The 14,302-nt window shown below is 41.6% G+C and overlaps 1 protein-coding gene across 4 annotated transcripts; it reads left to right on the top strand.

Moving 5' to 3' along the window:
• Positions 1-593: 593 nt before the first annotated feature.
• nej (nejire) lies at positions 594-14,032 on the top strand. Of its 4 annotated transcripts, none has more exons than XM_066389594.1 (23): positions 594-1,178; positions 3,683-3,876; positions 3,930-4,155; positions 4,545-4,717; positions 4,777-4,981; positions 5,056-5,295; positions 5,528-7,100; positions 7,236-7,804; positions 7,858-8,147; positions 8,206-8,363; positions 8,567-8,677; positions 8,737-9,514; positions 9,574-9,732; positions 9,840-10,076; positions 10,132-10,503; positions 10,557-10,748; positions 10,845-11,064; positions 11,120-11,362; positions 11,417-11,583; positions 11,884-12,299; positions 12,375-12,625; positions 12,685-12,888; positions 12,951-14,032. In XM_066389594.1, exons 1-23 carry the CDS (start codon positions 1,097-1,099, stop codon positions 13,067-13,069), a joined length of 7,179 nt encoding a protein of 2,392 aa, XP_066245691.1. In that variant the 5' UTR covers positions 594-1,096; the 3' UTR covers positions 13,070-14,032. The 4 variants fall into 4 exon arrangements, with proteins under 4 accessions (XP_066245691.1, XP_066245689.1, XP_066245690.1 ...); XM_066389592.1 differs by having other exon boundaries at positions 7,209-7,804; XM_066389593.1 differs by having other exon boundaries at positions 5,053-5,295.
• The last annotated feature ends 270 nt before the right edge of the window (positions 14,033-14,302 follow it).

The raw sequence follows: 14,302 nt of genomic DNA, 5'->3' as shown, positions 1-14,302 counted from the left end.
CTTGAACAGAAATCCTCTGGGTAGCAATGAATACAGAATATGATACTGCATTATTTAATAAAACAAAAATAAGCAACATTAACAATTATTATTATTGTTATTGCTACTATTATAATAATTAGTTATTTTCGTTCAATAAATAAAATTTTAAAGTATGAATTTGTATTGGCGCTCTTCGCAGCTTTGCCCACTTCACTTCAGAGGGCTCCATGGATAAAAAAAATTAAATATCATGATTTTACCATTTTCCAATCAATGACCATCACCATTACAAATACTCAAAGCTCTATGAAGACATGTTGACCGCATTATTGCCTTATCAAATAAATACGATCCTATATTGGGTAATGTTTTCGAAAACAGAAAAATTACAAATCCAATTCTTCCGCCAAGATTTGCAGATTCGGGTATCTTCGGTGTTATCGGGTCTGCACGTCATTTGTGACGACGGACGTACGTCACGGCGTTCCTTCCGGAGATATCGTGCCAATGGCAGAGCGCGGTAGTGTCACGTGGCTCATCTAATCCAATAAGAACGCGAATAGGTTTTATTAGACAGAAATTTCTGACAGGCGTAGAAAAAGTTCATCAAATAGCCGCCATGTTGCTTGTTTGAGGTCGCGTCGAAATTAACACGAATTCACTTCGTTTTCTAGTTGCGTGTGGTGAAAAGCTGTCTTTTTGGCCAAAAAGAGTGTTATGAATGTGTTCCGTGCAATAATTTGACTGTAGATAGTAAAAAACTGTGGATAGAAGTGCACAAATCTCGTGATTTCGCTTGGGATTGTTTCTGTGAATCTGACGGAAGATGGTTGTGGGCCGTCGCGGAGTGTAGTCGACAGGCCGAACTAGTCGAGTTCATAATGGCCGATGGTTGACTTTTGTTTGATTATTATGTGCCTTGTGAGATGCATCGACGATCGAACATTCGGTACATCGACTGTTTTTCGCCGTTTCTTCTGATTTCCGTCGAAAAAATCATGTATTTATCCTTTTCCTGGCATAAATAAATTGGGAGCAATTGGATTGGTCAGCGCAATTTTTGGGCCAGAGCTACGGCTTTGGCTTGTAAATCGGTAGACTTCATTGTACCGATATGGCCGATCATCTCGTAGATGGGCCCCCGAATGCCAAAAGGCAGAAGTTGGACCCTTTTCCTGGGCCCTCGGACTCCTCCGGTGAGTAGAATTCACCATTTTTTGTTTATAATCACGCCAGCATGTCCTGGCCGAACGCGGGAGAGGCGTATATTAGCGGAGAAAATAAAAACATTTCCCGTGTTTTTATCCAAATTTACTCTTCAAGAAACTAAAATTAGGAATTTTTACAAAATAGCTGACTTTCAGAAAATTATATTTTTTAATGTAAGCTAGAAAATAGCATCTGAAATATGCATAACCAAAATCCTATATAGTTGTATTTATTCTTTTTTGGATCTTGAGCCTTGAAACAATTTGTGTCCTAGTGTTTTTTTATTATTGTAAAGGACCTGCTGAAAGTGATTATTCTGTTCCATATAAAAGCAACACCTTACCATAGCATAGTGCCATGGAAAAATCCTCGAGAAATATCATATTTGAAATCTGAAGGTTGGATGGAACAAACACATAGTGTTAGTATATATTAATAATAAATATTAGTAATTTTTAGAATATTAGTAACAAATAGCTTATCAAATTTCAAATTTTGCTCAACTCAAGGGGAGCTCCCTCAAACGATAGATACTGTCAAATATATTTGATTTTCCTCGTCATCTGTAGGGATTTGTATTTTTGAAAAATGACATCTTCATCATTTATGCGGGAATAAAAATAAAACAGTGTATATTGAGATATAGAATACAGAATTATTCAAATTTGTTGCTCACCATTGGGGTGTAAAAACCCTTGTGGTTATTTATACAAAACAAACCTCTTTTTCAGAATTCCTGCTCAAAAAAAGCAAAAATTTCCTCAAGTTGGGTTTTGTTTTATTTGAACTAATTTGAAGATGTAATAAAGAATAGATGTGGCTCCTCTAATAGCACTTTTTGTCCTATATAAAACAGGACCATCTATCTTTCAGATCTATTCAATAGATCTTTCTTAGACTGAAATTTACTTTTATTTTCTGATTGGAGTCAGAATTTTCATTTTTGAGTAATGCTATCTTAGAAGTCTGAAAGATTCCTTGTCATTGTCCATAATAATGTAAAAATTATGAAATTTTAAAGAGTTAATTTTTTTTAACATAAGATCATTTTATTCAAATTGTGAGAAACAATGCAGTAAGTGGTAAAACAAAGGTGGGGTTGCAAGTTATTTAGAGACTGATCAGGGGATGTTTATACCCACCTCCATACATCTTTACTGCACACTTGATGTATTGATAGCGGTACCTAAATTTACTCTTAACACGATTTTTCCTACATATGTACGTAATTGATGTTTTTGAGTTTTCTACTAGTCTAATGTATAATAAAATTTAAAAAACATTTATAGTTTCTTTGTATTTTTTAAATCTATGAAGATATCACCTTGTTGTTTACATCTCCCATATTTTGAATTTGTATGACTTTTTATTATTTCTGTAAAAGTATTTCAATATTTGGTGCTAAAAATATAATATAGAAATATTGTAATTTTCTAATTTTTATGCGTGGCAAAGAAAAATTACCAAAAAAACCATTTCCTTTTAAATCTGAACTTTTTCTCTATTAAAACCCAAATTAAGTTTAAGGGCTATCCATCAGGTAATGCCATAAACATAGAACCATAAAGCTTGCATAAATTTTAAAAGCACAGGCAGCAGCCCAGCTAAATAAGTAGCACGTGTTTGTCTAATCCGTCCCCCCCATTAAGTTATAGTTTAACGCATATTTCAAGAATTGTTCCTTACTTAGAGGAGTCTGTAATAGCTGTTTTACACAAATATTTTTGACACTGACTGATGCCTCTGAGTAAAACTTTTAACTGCACACATGTGGTTAATGCTACTTTCAGCTCGCTAATATGTGCGGTAAAACTGCTTCATAGGACGCTCGTAGGGAAAAAAAAATTATATGTGGTTACAGAATATATTTTGTAATGGAGATTTGAAAGCCCACAAGATAAATCTTTTAGTGTGGACAAGTTTTTATTGCGAATATGATTTTTATGCTTGAAAAAATATAAAGACCTCAACAATTTCGTAAAATAAGGAACTTTAATGCATAACTTTTGAAAATACCCAAAAGTTTATTGCACAAAATTATATTCAAATACTTCTAAGATAATAGGTCTTACACTTGGATCATTTACCAATTAATTACTTGTGAATTTCAATTGTATACTCTTATATTAATGTATTTTTTAAGTTTCCATGAAAGGTACCAATAAGTGTAAACCAATTCTTTGGTGAAATTAAAATTTCACTATTCAGTCAAATAAAGCATTATTTGAGGTGTTTGATATTTAAATTGATTTTGACCAATGTTATTAGATGTATTGGGATATTACATGCTTTAAGCTGAATGGCAGAAAATCTTATACATATACTTTGGTTTTAAATATTCTAGTAATTGTTCTTATAAGTATTATTAATAAATAGAATATACTAAAGAAAATAGACAATATTTTATCCTAATTCTTTCAAAAATGTGTTATGTCTAAAAAGACCTGAAATGTATGTTTTCATATCCCAATTTTGACTTAAACACTTTCAGATGTCCTTGCTAATATGCTTGATCTGGAAAATGACCTTCCTGACGAGCTAATTTCTACCTCTTCATGGCTCGATCACATGGGCAATCAAAAACCTCCGGCTCAAGGCCCGGGACCCGGTGGAATGCAAAATGGCATGGATGCTGTTGATGCGAACAGTATCAGGCAGATACAGATCAATCATTTGTTGCAACAGGTATGTTTGTCTCTCTTTTCTTTCATTGAATTTGTTTAATTGGTGTTCTGTAGAACAAAGGGTTGGTTAGTAACACCCTGCTGGCCGGAGGCCAACAACTTCAACAACTTGGAAATAAAAACGCCAATTTACAATCGCCACCTAATGTGTCTGTGGCCAAGGGAGGAGTAGTCGACCAGATAAACCTTGGAAACTTACCCTCAAGCATTGCAAATGCTGCAGTTTTGCAGAATGTAGCAAATAATGGAAGTAGTCCTCATGTTATGACCTCCATCCAAGGTACGTTTCTCTCGTGTTAATCCTTAACTGATTTGGCGTCGTCCGAAAGACTATTATATAATGTGCTATTTCCGGTAACTCCCAACTTCCTCCATATAATCCTTCATTTATTGGCGCGTGCTCCATAGCAGAACTGTCAAAACTTTCGTTGACTTTTTTAAAATCCATTTAATTTTAATACCGGCAACCGTTGTAGCTTTGATGCGTCCGAGTTCAAATATGTTCACTTAACACACTGATTACAAATAAAAGCTTTTTTTTACGTTTGTTATATATTTAGCACCCCTCAATCAAAGAAGTCCTATAGATTATGCCAAATTCCTAGTTTGATATAAATCACACCTGACTAGTTAAGTTTTAAAGTCTTGAGTGTAATAAATTGTTTTCAGGTCTTAATAACACAGCTGGAGGAAGCATGATAATGACTAACAGTAATATTAATTCCATGGGGGGCATGGGAGGAGGCTTGGTGGTCAGCAGCGGGGCTGTCAGCAAGCCTCAACTCGCCTCAGGACCTAATATGATAGGTCAACCTCATCATCCAGGTGGTCATGTGCCTCAGGTTAGTATCTGAGTGATTCATATTCTTATCGTTTGTTTTTTATACCTGTTTTTATGTAGGGTTTACAAAATGGCCCTGGTACCATGATAAATCGTTTAGCTCACATACAACAAAGAACACCAGCACCTCACGGCGGCCTACACATCGGCGGATCTCGCCTACAAAACTCAAACCTTTTAATCGGAGGCGCCATAAATCAGGGAATTCCCGGCAATCCTCCGTATCCCTATGCCAATTCGAATTTAAATCAGGGAGGACCACCCGGTACGTATTCCACGTCACTGCGCAATGAAGGGGGGCCTGATGTATTATTTCCAATGTATGTTTTGTTACAGTAGGAGTGGTCACGCCACAGCAGAAACTGTCTGGCGCAAATCCAAGGTTCGGTGCACCTCCCACGGGACCGGTGGGTTCCATGGTCCCCATGGGTGGGGACGGCAGCATTGTACAAACACAGCCGCCAGCTCCGTCTCCAGCTCAGCCACAGTCAGGAGCACCCAGCATTTCACAACCGGGACCTCAACAGGCTACGCAGAATCAACCTGGACAGCCTGGTGCCCCAGCCGCTTCATCTACTGGTAAGATTTTAAGTTTTAGGTGTATAAAATGCATTGACTATATATTAGATACGAATATACAAAACGGCCACTTGTACGAGTTTGAGTTTTGGTCCACGCTCTCTTTCCGCTTAAACTAGAAATGTTAAAAAAGTTGTTTTGATATTTTACTATTTCTTATATGGTTATGAAAAAAAGCGTTTTATTGGCGCCTAAATGCAGTATTGAGGTTTTTCATGTACCTCTATTTCAGACCCAGAGAAACGTAAACTGATTCAGCAACAGCTCGTGTTGTTGCTCCACGCTCACAAATGTCAAAGACGGGAGTCTACTCAAGCTAATGGAGAAGCCTGGACTTGTACACTGCCACATTGTAAAACCATGAAAAATGTACTTAATCATATGACCACCTGTAACGCGGGCAGAAGCTGCTCTGTGGCGCATTGCAGTTCGTCCAGACAAATTATAAGCCATTGGAAAAATTGCATCCGACAAGACTGTCCTGTCTGCTTGCCGCTGAAGCAGGCAGACAGGAACCGCAGTAATAACGCGGCGACCGCCACTGCCAACGTGCCCCAGAATGCCGCTGTTCAGCCGCCAACCGTTAATACTTCCGACGCCCAAATAAGGCGAACTTATGATACTTTGGGATTGACTAGTCCCGCCGCTCATCCTCCGGGAGGATTACTGCCAAACGCTGTGGCCTCTAGAGCCAACATCAGGCTGCCAATAAATCCGAATCAGACCATTCAAAATCGAGGTCCAACCGGCATTTTGCGACCTATACCTCCTGGTCCTCAAGGCGTCGCTCCTAACGTCAGTTTAGCCCCCAATGTCAGTTTGCCCATAGGCAATGATCCTTCTCCAAACGTTTTGGGACAAAACCAGACCCTCAATCAGCCACAGACGAACACTTTTCAACAGAACTTGACCAACGCCGCAAATATGTTAGCGAGTGGGGCTGAAGCTGCCAATCAGGGTCTAGTTGGTCAATTACCAGGTGGTCTTCAGCCTGGGCAAGTGACTGCTTCGCCCGTAACCGGGACCAAAGAGTGGCACCAGTCAGTCACCGCCGACTTACGGAATCATTTGGTTCATAAACTTGTCCAAGCAATTTTTCCCACCCCAGATCCTCAAGCATTGCTCGACAGACGAATGCACAATTTGGTGGCGTACGCGCGCAAAGTGGAAGGCGATATGTACGAAATGGCTAATTCGAGATCAGAATATTACCACTTGTTGGCCGAGAAAATTTACAAAATTCAAAAGGAGTTGGAGGAAAAGAGGCAAAAACGGAAAGAACAGCAGCTGCAACAGCAGCAGCAACAGCAAAACAACAGGCCGAACATCCAGGGAGTTGTAAGGCCAACAGCGTTGGTGCAGCCTCATCAACCTCTTCGGCCTGGATCTCCGAATTCCCTTCAACAGAGTTTGGGTTTGGGGAGTCTTCCAGGCACGCAAATGGTATTTCCGGTTCAACAACAAAATTCTGGCGGACCTCAATGTTTAACTCAGCAAGCGCCACAACAGCCAAACGTGGTCGGATTGCCGGGACCTAGTCCCACTGCCTCAAATCCAGGTCTTAGCCCATTCGGTAATCCGCTTTCTCAGGGCAGTACCACGTCGACGCAAAACCAGTACACTTCCAATGGGCCAACGATTAATTTGCCTCAAGTTTCGCCTGCGGGGAACCAGCCAAATCAGTTTGATTTGCTGAAGGGGAACAGAGTGTCTCCGTCGCCTTCCAGTTTCGGGCAACAACAGCCGCCTCAACTACAAGTATCTCAGCCTAACAGCAACGCTTTACAGCAAAACGGAACTCCCAGGTAAGTGTTTTTATGTTTGTCTTTAATATAAAAAACTGGGCTTTGAAAATGGGGCCTTCCACCTTCATCCTCCGGGCAGTAGTTTATTCTCTCTCTTCTTTTTTATAGTTTTGCAAATTACCACTTTAAATCCAGGTTGCCCAATAATGAAAAGGTCCCAACGCCTCACGTAACTCCGAATGCGACAGGTCCTAAATCGGTGAACTCCTCAAGAGGTCCGTCCCCGGCCCCCGCAACCCCAATTCAGGCCTCCCCGAGCGCCTCGAGCATGGGAAAAGGCATGAGCAGCGCGGAGCGAGCTGCACTGAACGCGCCTCGTCAATCGAATTTGTCGTCTCAGATGGCGGCAGTTATGGCAGCCTCCGATAATAACGACGAATCTTCTTCCCCTTCAGAAGGAAATAAAGGGAAATTGGACCAAGTGAAGAGTGAACCCATGGAGATTAAGCAAGAAATTGAGGACGGTTCCTCACAGAATGATATGCATGGCGACGGAATGGGCGGCAAGAACATTAACAATGATATGAAATCTGAGATTAAGTCTGAAATAAAAATGGGGTCCATGAAGGAAGGGGGATGTATAGTTAAAGATGAGGGTAGTTCTATGGAGGATCGTACTAAAGATGGTTCCGCCGATATTAAACCTACTTCAGATAGTCTAACCGCAACCTCATCGAGTGGAGAAATAGGCAAACGAGTCAAAGGTAAAATTATTGTTTAGGCCTAAGTATGTTTTTGCTACTAATTTGCCCCTTAGTTTTTAAACCGGACGAGCTGCGCCAAAAATTGATGCCGACTTTAGAAAAGCTCTATCGTCAAGACCCGGAAAGCATACCTTTCAGACAACCTGTCGATCCAAAAACTTTGGGAATTCCGGATTATTTTGATATAGTGAAGAGGCCTATGGATTTGTCGACCATCAAGAGAAAATTGGACCTGGGACAGTACCAGGATCCTTGGGAGTATGTAGATGACGTTTGGCTCATGTTCGACAATGCCTGGCTATATAATAGGAAGACGAGTCGAGTGTACAGGTATTGCACAAAGGTGAGACAGTTAGGTTAAGTTAGTTTTCATGTCTCTTCAAGTCCGAGTTTCATTTCAGTTATCGGAGGTGTTTGAGCAAGAAATTGATCCTGTTATGCAGTCAATGGGCTATTGTTGTGGCCGCAAGTATACGTTTAATCCTCAGGTGTTATGTTGCTATGGCAAGCAGTTGTGTACTATTCCCAGAGATGCCAAGTATTACAGTTACCAAAACAGGTAAGAGGGATTTTTGATTATTGAAAAGACGAATTTAGAGATTTATTTTTGTTTTCATCTCCTATTCCCTGACACCATCAAATAGTATGTTGCGTGTATACTAATTTAAGATTTGATAATCATCGTATATGTTGCCATGACACTTTATGAATCTTTATGAAAAATGTATAAATTGCAATTTTATGACTAAACTAAATTTTCAGCCTGAAGGCATACGGTTTGGGTTCAGATCGATACACCTTTTGCCAGAAGTGTTTCCACGACATCCAAGGAGACACAGTCACGCTAGGAGACGATCCGACTCAAGCACAAACGTAAACCATTTCTCTCTCACTTACTTTACTATGATAATAATTGAATTACTTATCTGCAGAGCAATTAAAAAAGACCAATTCAAAGAGATGAAAAATGACCACCTTGAGATGGAAGCCTTCGTCAATTGTACCGATTGTGGGCGTAAGTTGCACCGCATCTGCGTGTTGCACCACGAGGCGATCTGGCCGCAAGGCTTCACTTGCGAGGAGTGTTTGAAAATGAAAAGTCAGAAGCGCCGCGAGAATAAATTTAACGCCAAGCGGCTACCTGTCACGAATTTGGGCATTTACATTGAAAATCGTGTGAATATTTTCCTGAAGAAGAAGGAGGCGGGTGCCGGCGAGGTTCACATCCGGGTGGTTTCCAGTAGCGAAAAAACAGTGGAAGTAAAACAGGGAATGCGCAATAAATTTGTGGAAACTGGCGAGCTATCGGGAGAATTTCCGTACCGCGCCAAAGCTTTATTCGCGTTTGAGGAAATAGACGGGGTGGACGTATGTTTCTTCGGTATGCACGTGCAAGAATATGGGAGCGAGTGTCCGTCTCCCAACACGCGACGTGTCTACATAGCTTACTTAGATTCAGTGCATTTTTTTAAGCCCAAGCAGTTTAGGACTGCGGTATACCACGAAATACTGCTGGGATATCTTGATTACGTTAAACAGTTGGGCTATACGATGGCGCACATTTGGGCTTGTCCGCCCAGTGAAGGGGATGATTACATCTTCCATTGCCATCCCCTGGACCAAAAAATACCCAAACCCAAGAGACTGCAAGACTGGTATAAGAAAATGCTTGATAAGGGCATTATTGAGAGAATTATCTTTGATTACAAAGTATGTTGCTTGTTGAAAGTGATTGTTACGGTGTTTTTGATGTTCGTTTATTTTTGCAGGATATTTTGAAACAAGCCATGGAGGATAACTTGAGGTCTGCGGCGGATCTACCCTATTTCGAGGGGGATTTTTGGCCGAACGTTCTCGAGGAGAGCATCAAGGAATTGGACCAAGAGGAGGAGGAAAAGAGGCGGCAAGCTGAAGCTGCTGAAGCTGCCGTAAGTGGTGGTTTTGTCAATGTATTTCTTCTGTATCTTTTTCTGGCTTCATTTCTAGTTTCTCTTGTAGTATGGGAAAAATTCTTAATGCCTAATTAAACTTCTAGATTTTTTCTTCGATGGAAGAGAGTGAAGTGGGACCAGACGGCAAGAAGAAGGGTCAAAAGAAGGCGAAAAAGAGCACAAAGTCCAAAGCGAACCAAAGAAAGAGCAATAACAAGAAATCTAATACTCCGCAGACGGGCAACGATTTGTCTGCGAAAATCTTTGCCACCATGGACAAGCACAAGGACGTGTTCTTTGTTATCAGACTGCACTCAGTCCAATCAGCAGCTAGTTTAAAGGTAATCATCACTCCTTTCATGAACCCCAACTGACGGAAATTTACACTTCTTTCAGCCTATACAAGACCCAGATCCGTTTATAAGCTGCGATCTTATGGACGGTCGTGACGCCTTTTTGACCATGGCCCGCGAAAAACACTTTGAATTTTCGTCGCTGCGGCGTGCAAAATACAGCACCATGTCCATGCTGTACGAGCTGCATAATCAGGGCCAGGATAAATTCGTGTACACTTGCAACGAGTGCAAGTCCCACGTGGAAACTCGCTACCATTGCACCTTGTGTGAAGACTTTGATTTGTGCATCCAGTGCTACGAGAAAGTGGGTCATCCGCATAAAATGGAGAAGCTCGGATTGTTGGACGACGCTAGCTCGCCCAGTGATAACAATAAGACTAATCCGCAGGAAGCCAGGAAATTGTCCATACAGGTTTGTGGAAGAAAACGAGCGGTCGAATTGGATGTTGAACTTTTTTTCTGCAGCGATGTATACAGTCTCTGGTGCACGCATGTCAATGCAGAGACGCGAACTGCCGACTGCCCAGCTGCAAAAAGATGAGCCGCGTCGTAAACCATACAAAAATGTGTAAGAGAAAAACGAACGGAGGATGTCCTATTTGCAAGCAGCTCATCGCTTTATGCTGTTACCACGCCAAAAACTGTCCGGAAAACAAGGTACTTGTCATCACATCTCTTAAATTGTCAGAATTGTAGCATATACGTATACATATCCGCTTTTGATTTTTGTTGAACGATGTTTCGGTTTCGCAGTGCCCGGTGCCATTCTGTCCGAATATCAAGTACAAACTGAAGCAGCAACAGCTGCAACAACGATTGCAACAGGCGCAATTGTTGCGCCGAAGGATGGCTGTGATGTCGCGAACGACGCCGACTGGAAATGTTATGTCCAGCAGCAATTCCAGCGGCGTGTCCGGTGTGGGGCAGCAAGTAGTGCCCGGGGCAGTTAGTCCAGTCGGTGGAATGAATTCTGGTAAGTGATGATGACAAAAGTAACAAGCAAAAGCAACAACAAATATTATTTGAAGGTTTGCCAAATCCATCTATGGGAATTCAGTCAACGCATCAATCTGGCATTGGTCTCAAACCCGGCACCCAAACGCCACCTGCGAATGTTCTTCAAGTGGTAAAACAGGTCCAAGAGGAAGCCGCCAGGCAGCAGGCACCTCACGTGAGCTACGGCAAGGGCGTGCCCGGACAAGTGCCTACTAACCAAAACATGCCACCGCCGCCCATCCGAGGAATGCCTGGCCATATGGGCGGCAATCAAGGTAGCACACATCTATTTACTGTCGACTTTCCATCTTCAATTTTTAATGTTTCAGGTGGCAACTTGTTACCGATGGATCAATGGCAACAACGGTATCCTGGTGCTGGAGCAGTCGGTCCTGGAATCAGACAGCAAGGTCAACCCATGAATCCTGGTGTTGCCCCAATGGGCGGCAATCCGTCCAATGTTCAAGCTGCCGCTGGACAAGTGGCGGCCGGCCAGGTATGTGCTGTAACTGTATTATAAAGGGTCATCCTTCGGGAATTGCATCAATTTATTAAGAAAGAACTAGAAACATATTAAAAATCTTATAATTTGGTGATATACCAAAATCGAGGGGGATGGTCCAGGGAAAATATCTTCAAAGTGGTAGCAATGACAATTATATTAAAAGTATATGTAAGATTGTTTTTTTTTAATGGACCAATTATATATTATTGCATTTATATAGCCTGGTCTGTTATCATGACTCAAACTTTTAACTTTTAATCTAATTTTAATTAAAATTTTAATTGTTTTTAGATTCGACCTGGTGGTCAAGGTGCGGCAGGAGGCGGACCTCTGGGTAATCCAGCAGTGGCAGTCGCCGCTGCTGGGAACGTACTCCAAAAGCAGGCTCTGCAGCAACTGATGCAAACTCTGCGTTCACCCCAGAGTCCCGAGCAACAACAACAAATCCTGTCGATCTTGAAGGCAAATCCTCAACTGATGGCTGCCTTCATTAAACAACGGCAACAGGTGCAACAGCAGGCTCAACAAATGCAAGCCGGAGGAAACAATGCGCCTCAACAGCTGCAGCATATGCTCACGCAGCCGAATGCTGCCTCGCAGCAACAGCATCCGACGCGGATGGCCATGCAGGGAGGGATGTTGAATCAGGGACAGCCGGGCATGAATCAAGTCTCTGGGCAACCACTCACACCTCAACAACAGCAATGGTAAGTCGACGTAACTTCACAAAACAACATTAAAATGTTATACTATTTATACTACGATCAATATTATTATTCCAGGTATAAACACCAACAACTGATGGCCTTGCAGCGACAGCAGCAACAGGAACGACAGCAACAAGCAGCCGTGGCCGCTCAGCAGCAACAACAACAGCATCAACAGGCGGGCTTTCAACAACCGACAGCTTACCAACAGCGACTACCGGGTATCCGTCAACCCCACATGGCATACAATAACGCCTTCAATGAACAACAGTATCCTCAGATGCAAGGGTTGAAACCTACGCCGCCTCCTGTGCCCTCGCCTCAAGGTAACTTATGAGGTTAATAATTAAGGCTTATGGAGAATAAATTGCGAAATTGCCAACAGGAATAATGGGTCCACCACAGGGGCAGGGAATATCGTCGGTTCAGCAGCAATTAATGCAGAGCGTACGAAGTCCGCCCCCAATCAGAAGCCCACAGCCGAGTCCCTCTTCTCGACCGGCTCCTTCACCTCGTAACCAACCCGTGACGAGTCCCCGAGGCCCTCAGCCATCGCCGCATGATTTAGCATCGCCGGAATTACTTTTAGGTAACAATCGATGGAATTCTCACCCCCGAGGTGTCTCCTGACTTATTGACTGCGACCTTTAGGGCAAAATCATTCGTCGCTGCACCCGCACGCGAGTCCCGCGAGCTCTGCGACACAAGAGAATGAATTGCCGGCCATGACACCTCAGGATCAACTTAGTAAATTTGTGGAACAACTTTAGTGGACGCTTTTGATATCGTCTTGTAGGAAATCCAATGCTGAGTGACTCGACGCCTTGAAGTGAGGTCGGGTGCGACCTCCAGAAGAAGGAAAATGTACGAACGCGTGTCTGGATGTTATCGTAGTTGCGTCCGATTGGAACAGACCTGAAAGCCTGTTCGAGTGGGGTGCATATATTTTAATTTGAATTGTCTAAATAGGTAGTTTTGTACTTCCAGTAGTTCCTTCAGTTTTCAGTAAGCTACTTCGGCAACAAAAGACATGTTCCTATATTTTCTTACACACGAGACGTCGTAATAAATGAAAAAGTGATATGTGCCCCGCGCAGCTTATTGTAAAGAATACTTAAGTGTAAATAGAAAGAATTATTAATTTTTTTTTGTACAAATGTTCGATAGTGTACCATATTGTGAATAATAATGTAATTTAGACAATTAATTCACGTAAGTGACGGAAAAATACCTAAAAAGTATTTTGGGCTTTGCGAGGCTGTGTTTTATTATGGATTGTTACCCCGCCTATTCGAGGCATAGCTGCGCAACTGTTTATTCGTTTTTTACTATTGTGCTGTTTTTTTAGCGACGCCCTGTATAAATAATTATAGGTAGATTTGAATAGATTTATACTAAGGTGCCAGTCACGTACTGGTCGCTACAATGTGATGGCGGTCGTCGGGTCCCCGTTGCGGGCCGGACCCCTGTTTGTTTTTATATAATATATTTATAATTTATATATCGTCTGTTTTTTCATGTGTTTACATTCCACCGGCGTGTGGGGTGTATATGTGTGCGTTTGCGTGTGCTGGCCCCCGACAATCTTATCTACGCCAGTGCAATAAAGAATAAGAAAAAAGTAAGAAAAACTTATTCGACACTCCCTCCTAATTTATTATTTGAACATATAAATTAGAGTAAATTAGTGTTAAGTATTATATAAAAAAGAAATAAAACCTATTGGAAAAATATCGGTAGTTTCGTTCACTATTCCATCAAACCTAATCGAAGAACCTGAACTAACTTGTGATGTAAGGTCATAGGTTATATTTGGGCCATTCATTTTTAAAGTTATATTAACTTAATGTTAAATAAAAGACATCTAGTGTTTGTTGTTTTAAACGATGTGGAATATGCAGCATACGAAGTAACGTAACACATTCTCAATAAGTTTCCGACTGCCACATGTATGGCAGAACTATTGAGTGACAAATTTTGGATTTATGAAGACAGTGGCGTAC

The sequence above is a fragment of the Euwallacea similis genome, chromosome 4 (genome assembly GCF_039881205.1).
Source record: "Euwallacea similis isolate ESF13 chromosome 4, ESF131.1, whole genome shotgun sequence".
Classification (NCBI taxonomy): Eukaryota; Metazoa; Arthropoda; class Insecta; order Coleoptera; family Curculionidae; genus Euwallacea; species Euwallacea similis.
This window is presented reverse-complemented; position numbering and strand designations above follow the sequence as displayed.

Coding starts and splice junctions, on each gene's coding strand:
- nej (XM_066389591.1), top strand. CDS start 1,097: ATGGCCGATCATCTCGTAGATGGGCCCCCGAATGCCAAAAGGCAGAAG. Junction 4,718..4,776: donor CAGGTGGTCATGTGCCTCAG/GTTAGTATCTGA, acceptor GTTTTTATGTAG/GGTTTACAAAATGGCCCTGG. Junction 10,504..10,556: donor CCAGGAAATTGTCCATACAG/GTTTGTGGAAGA, acceptor TTTTTTCTGCAG/CGATGTATACAGTCTCTGGT.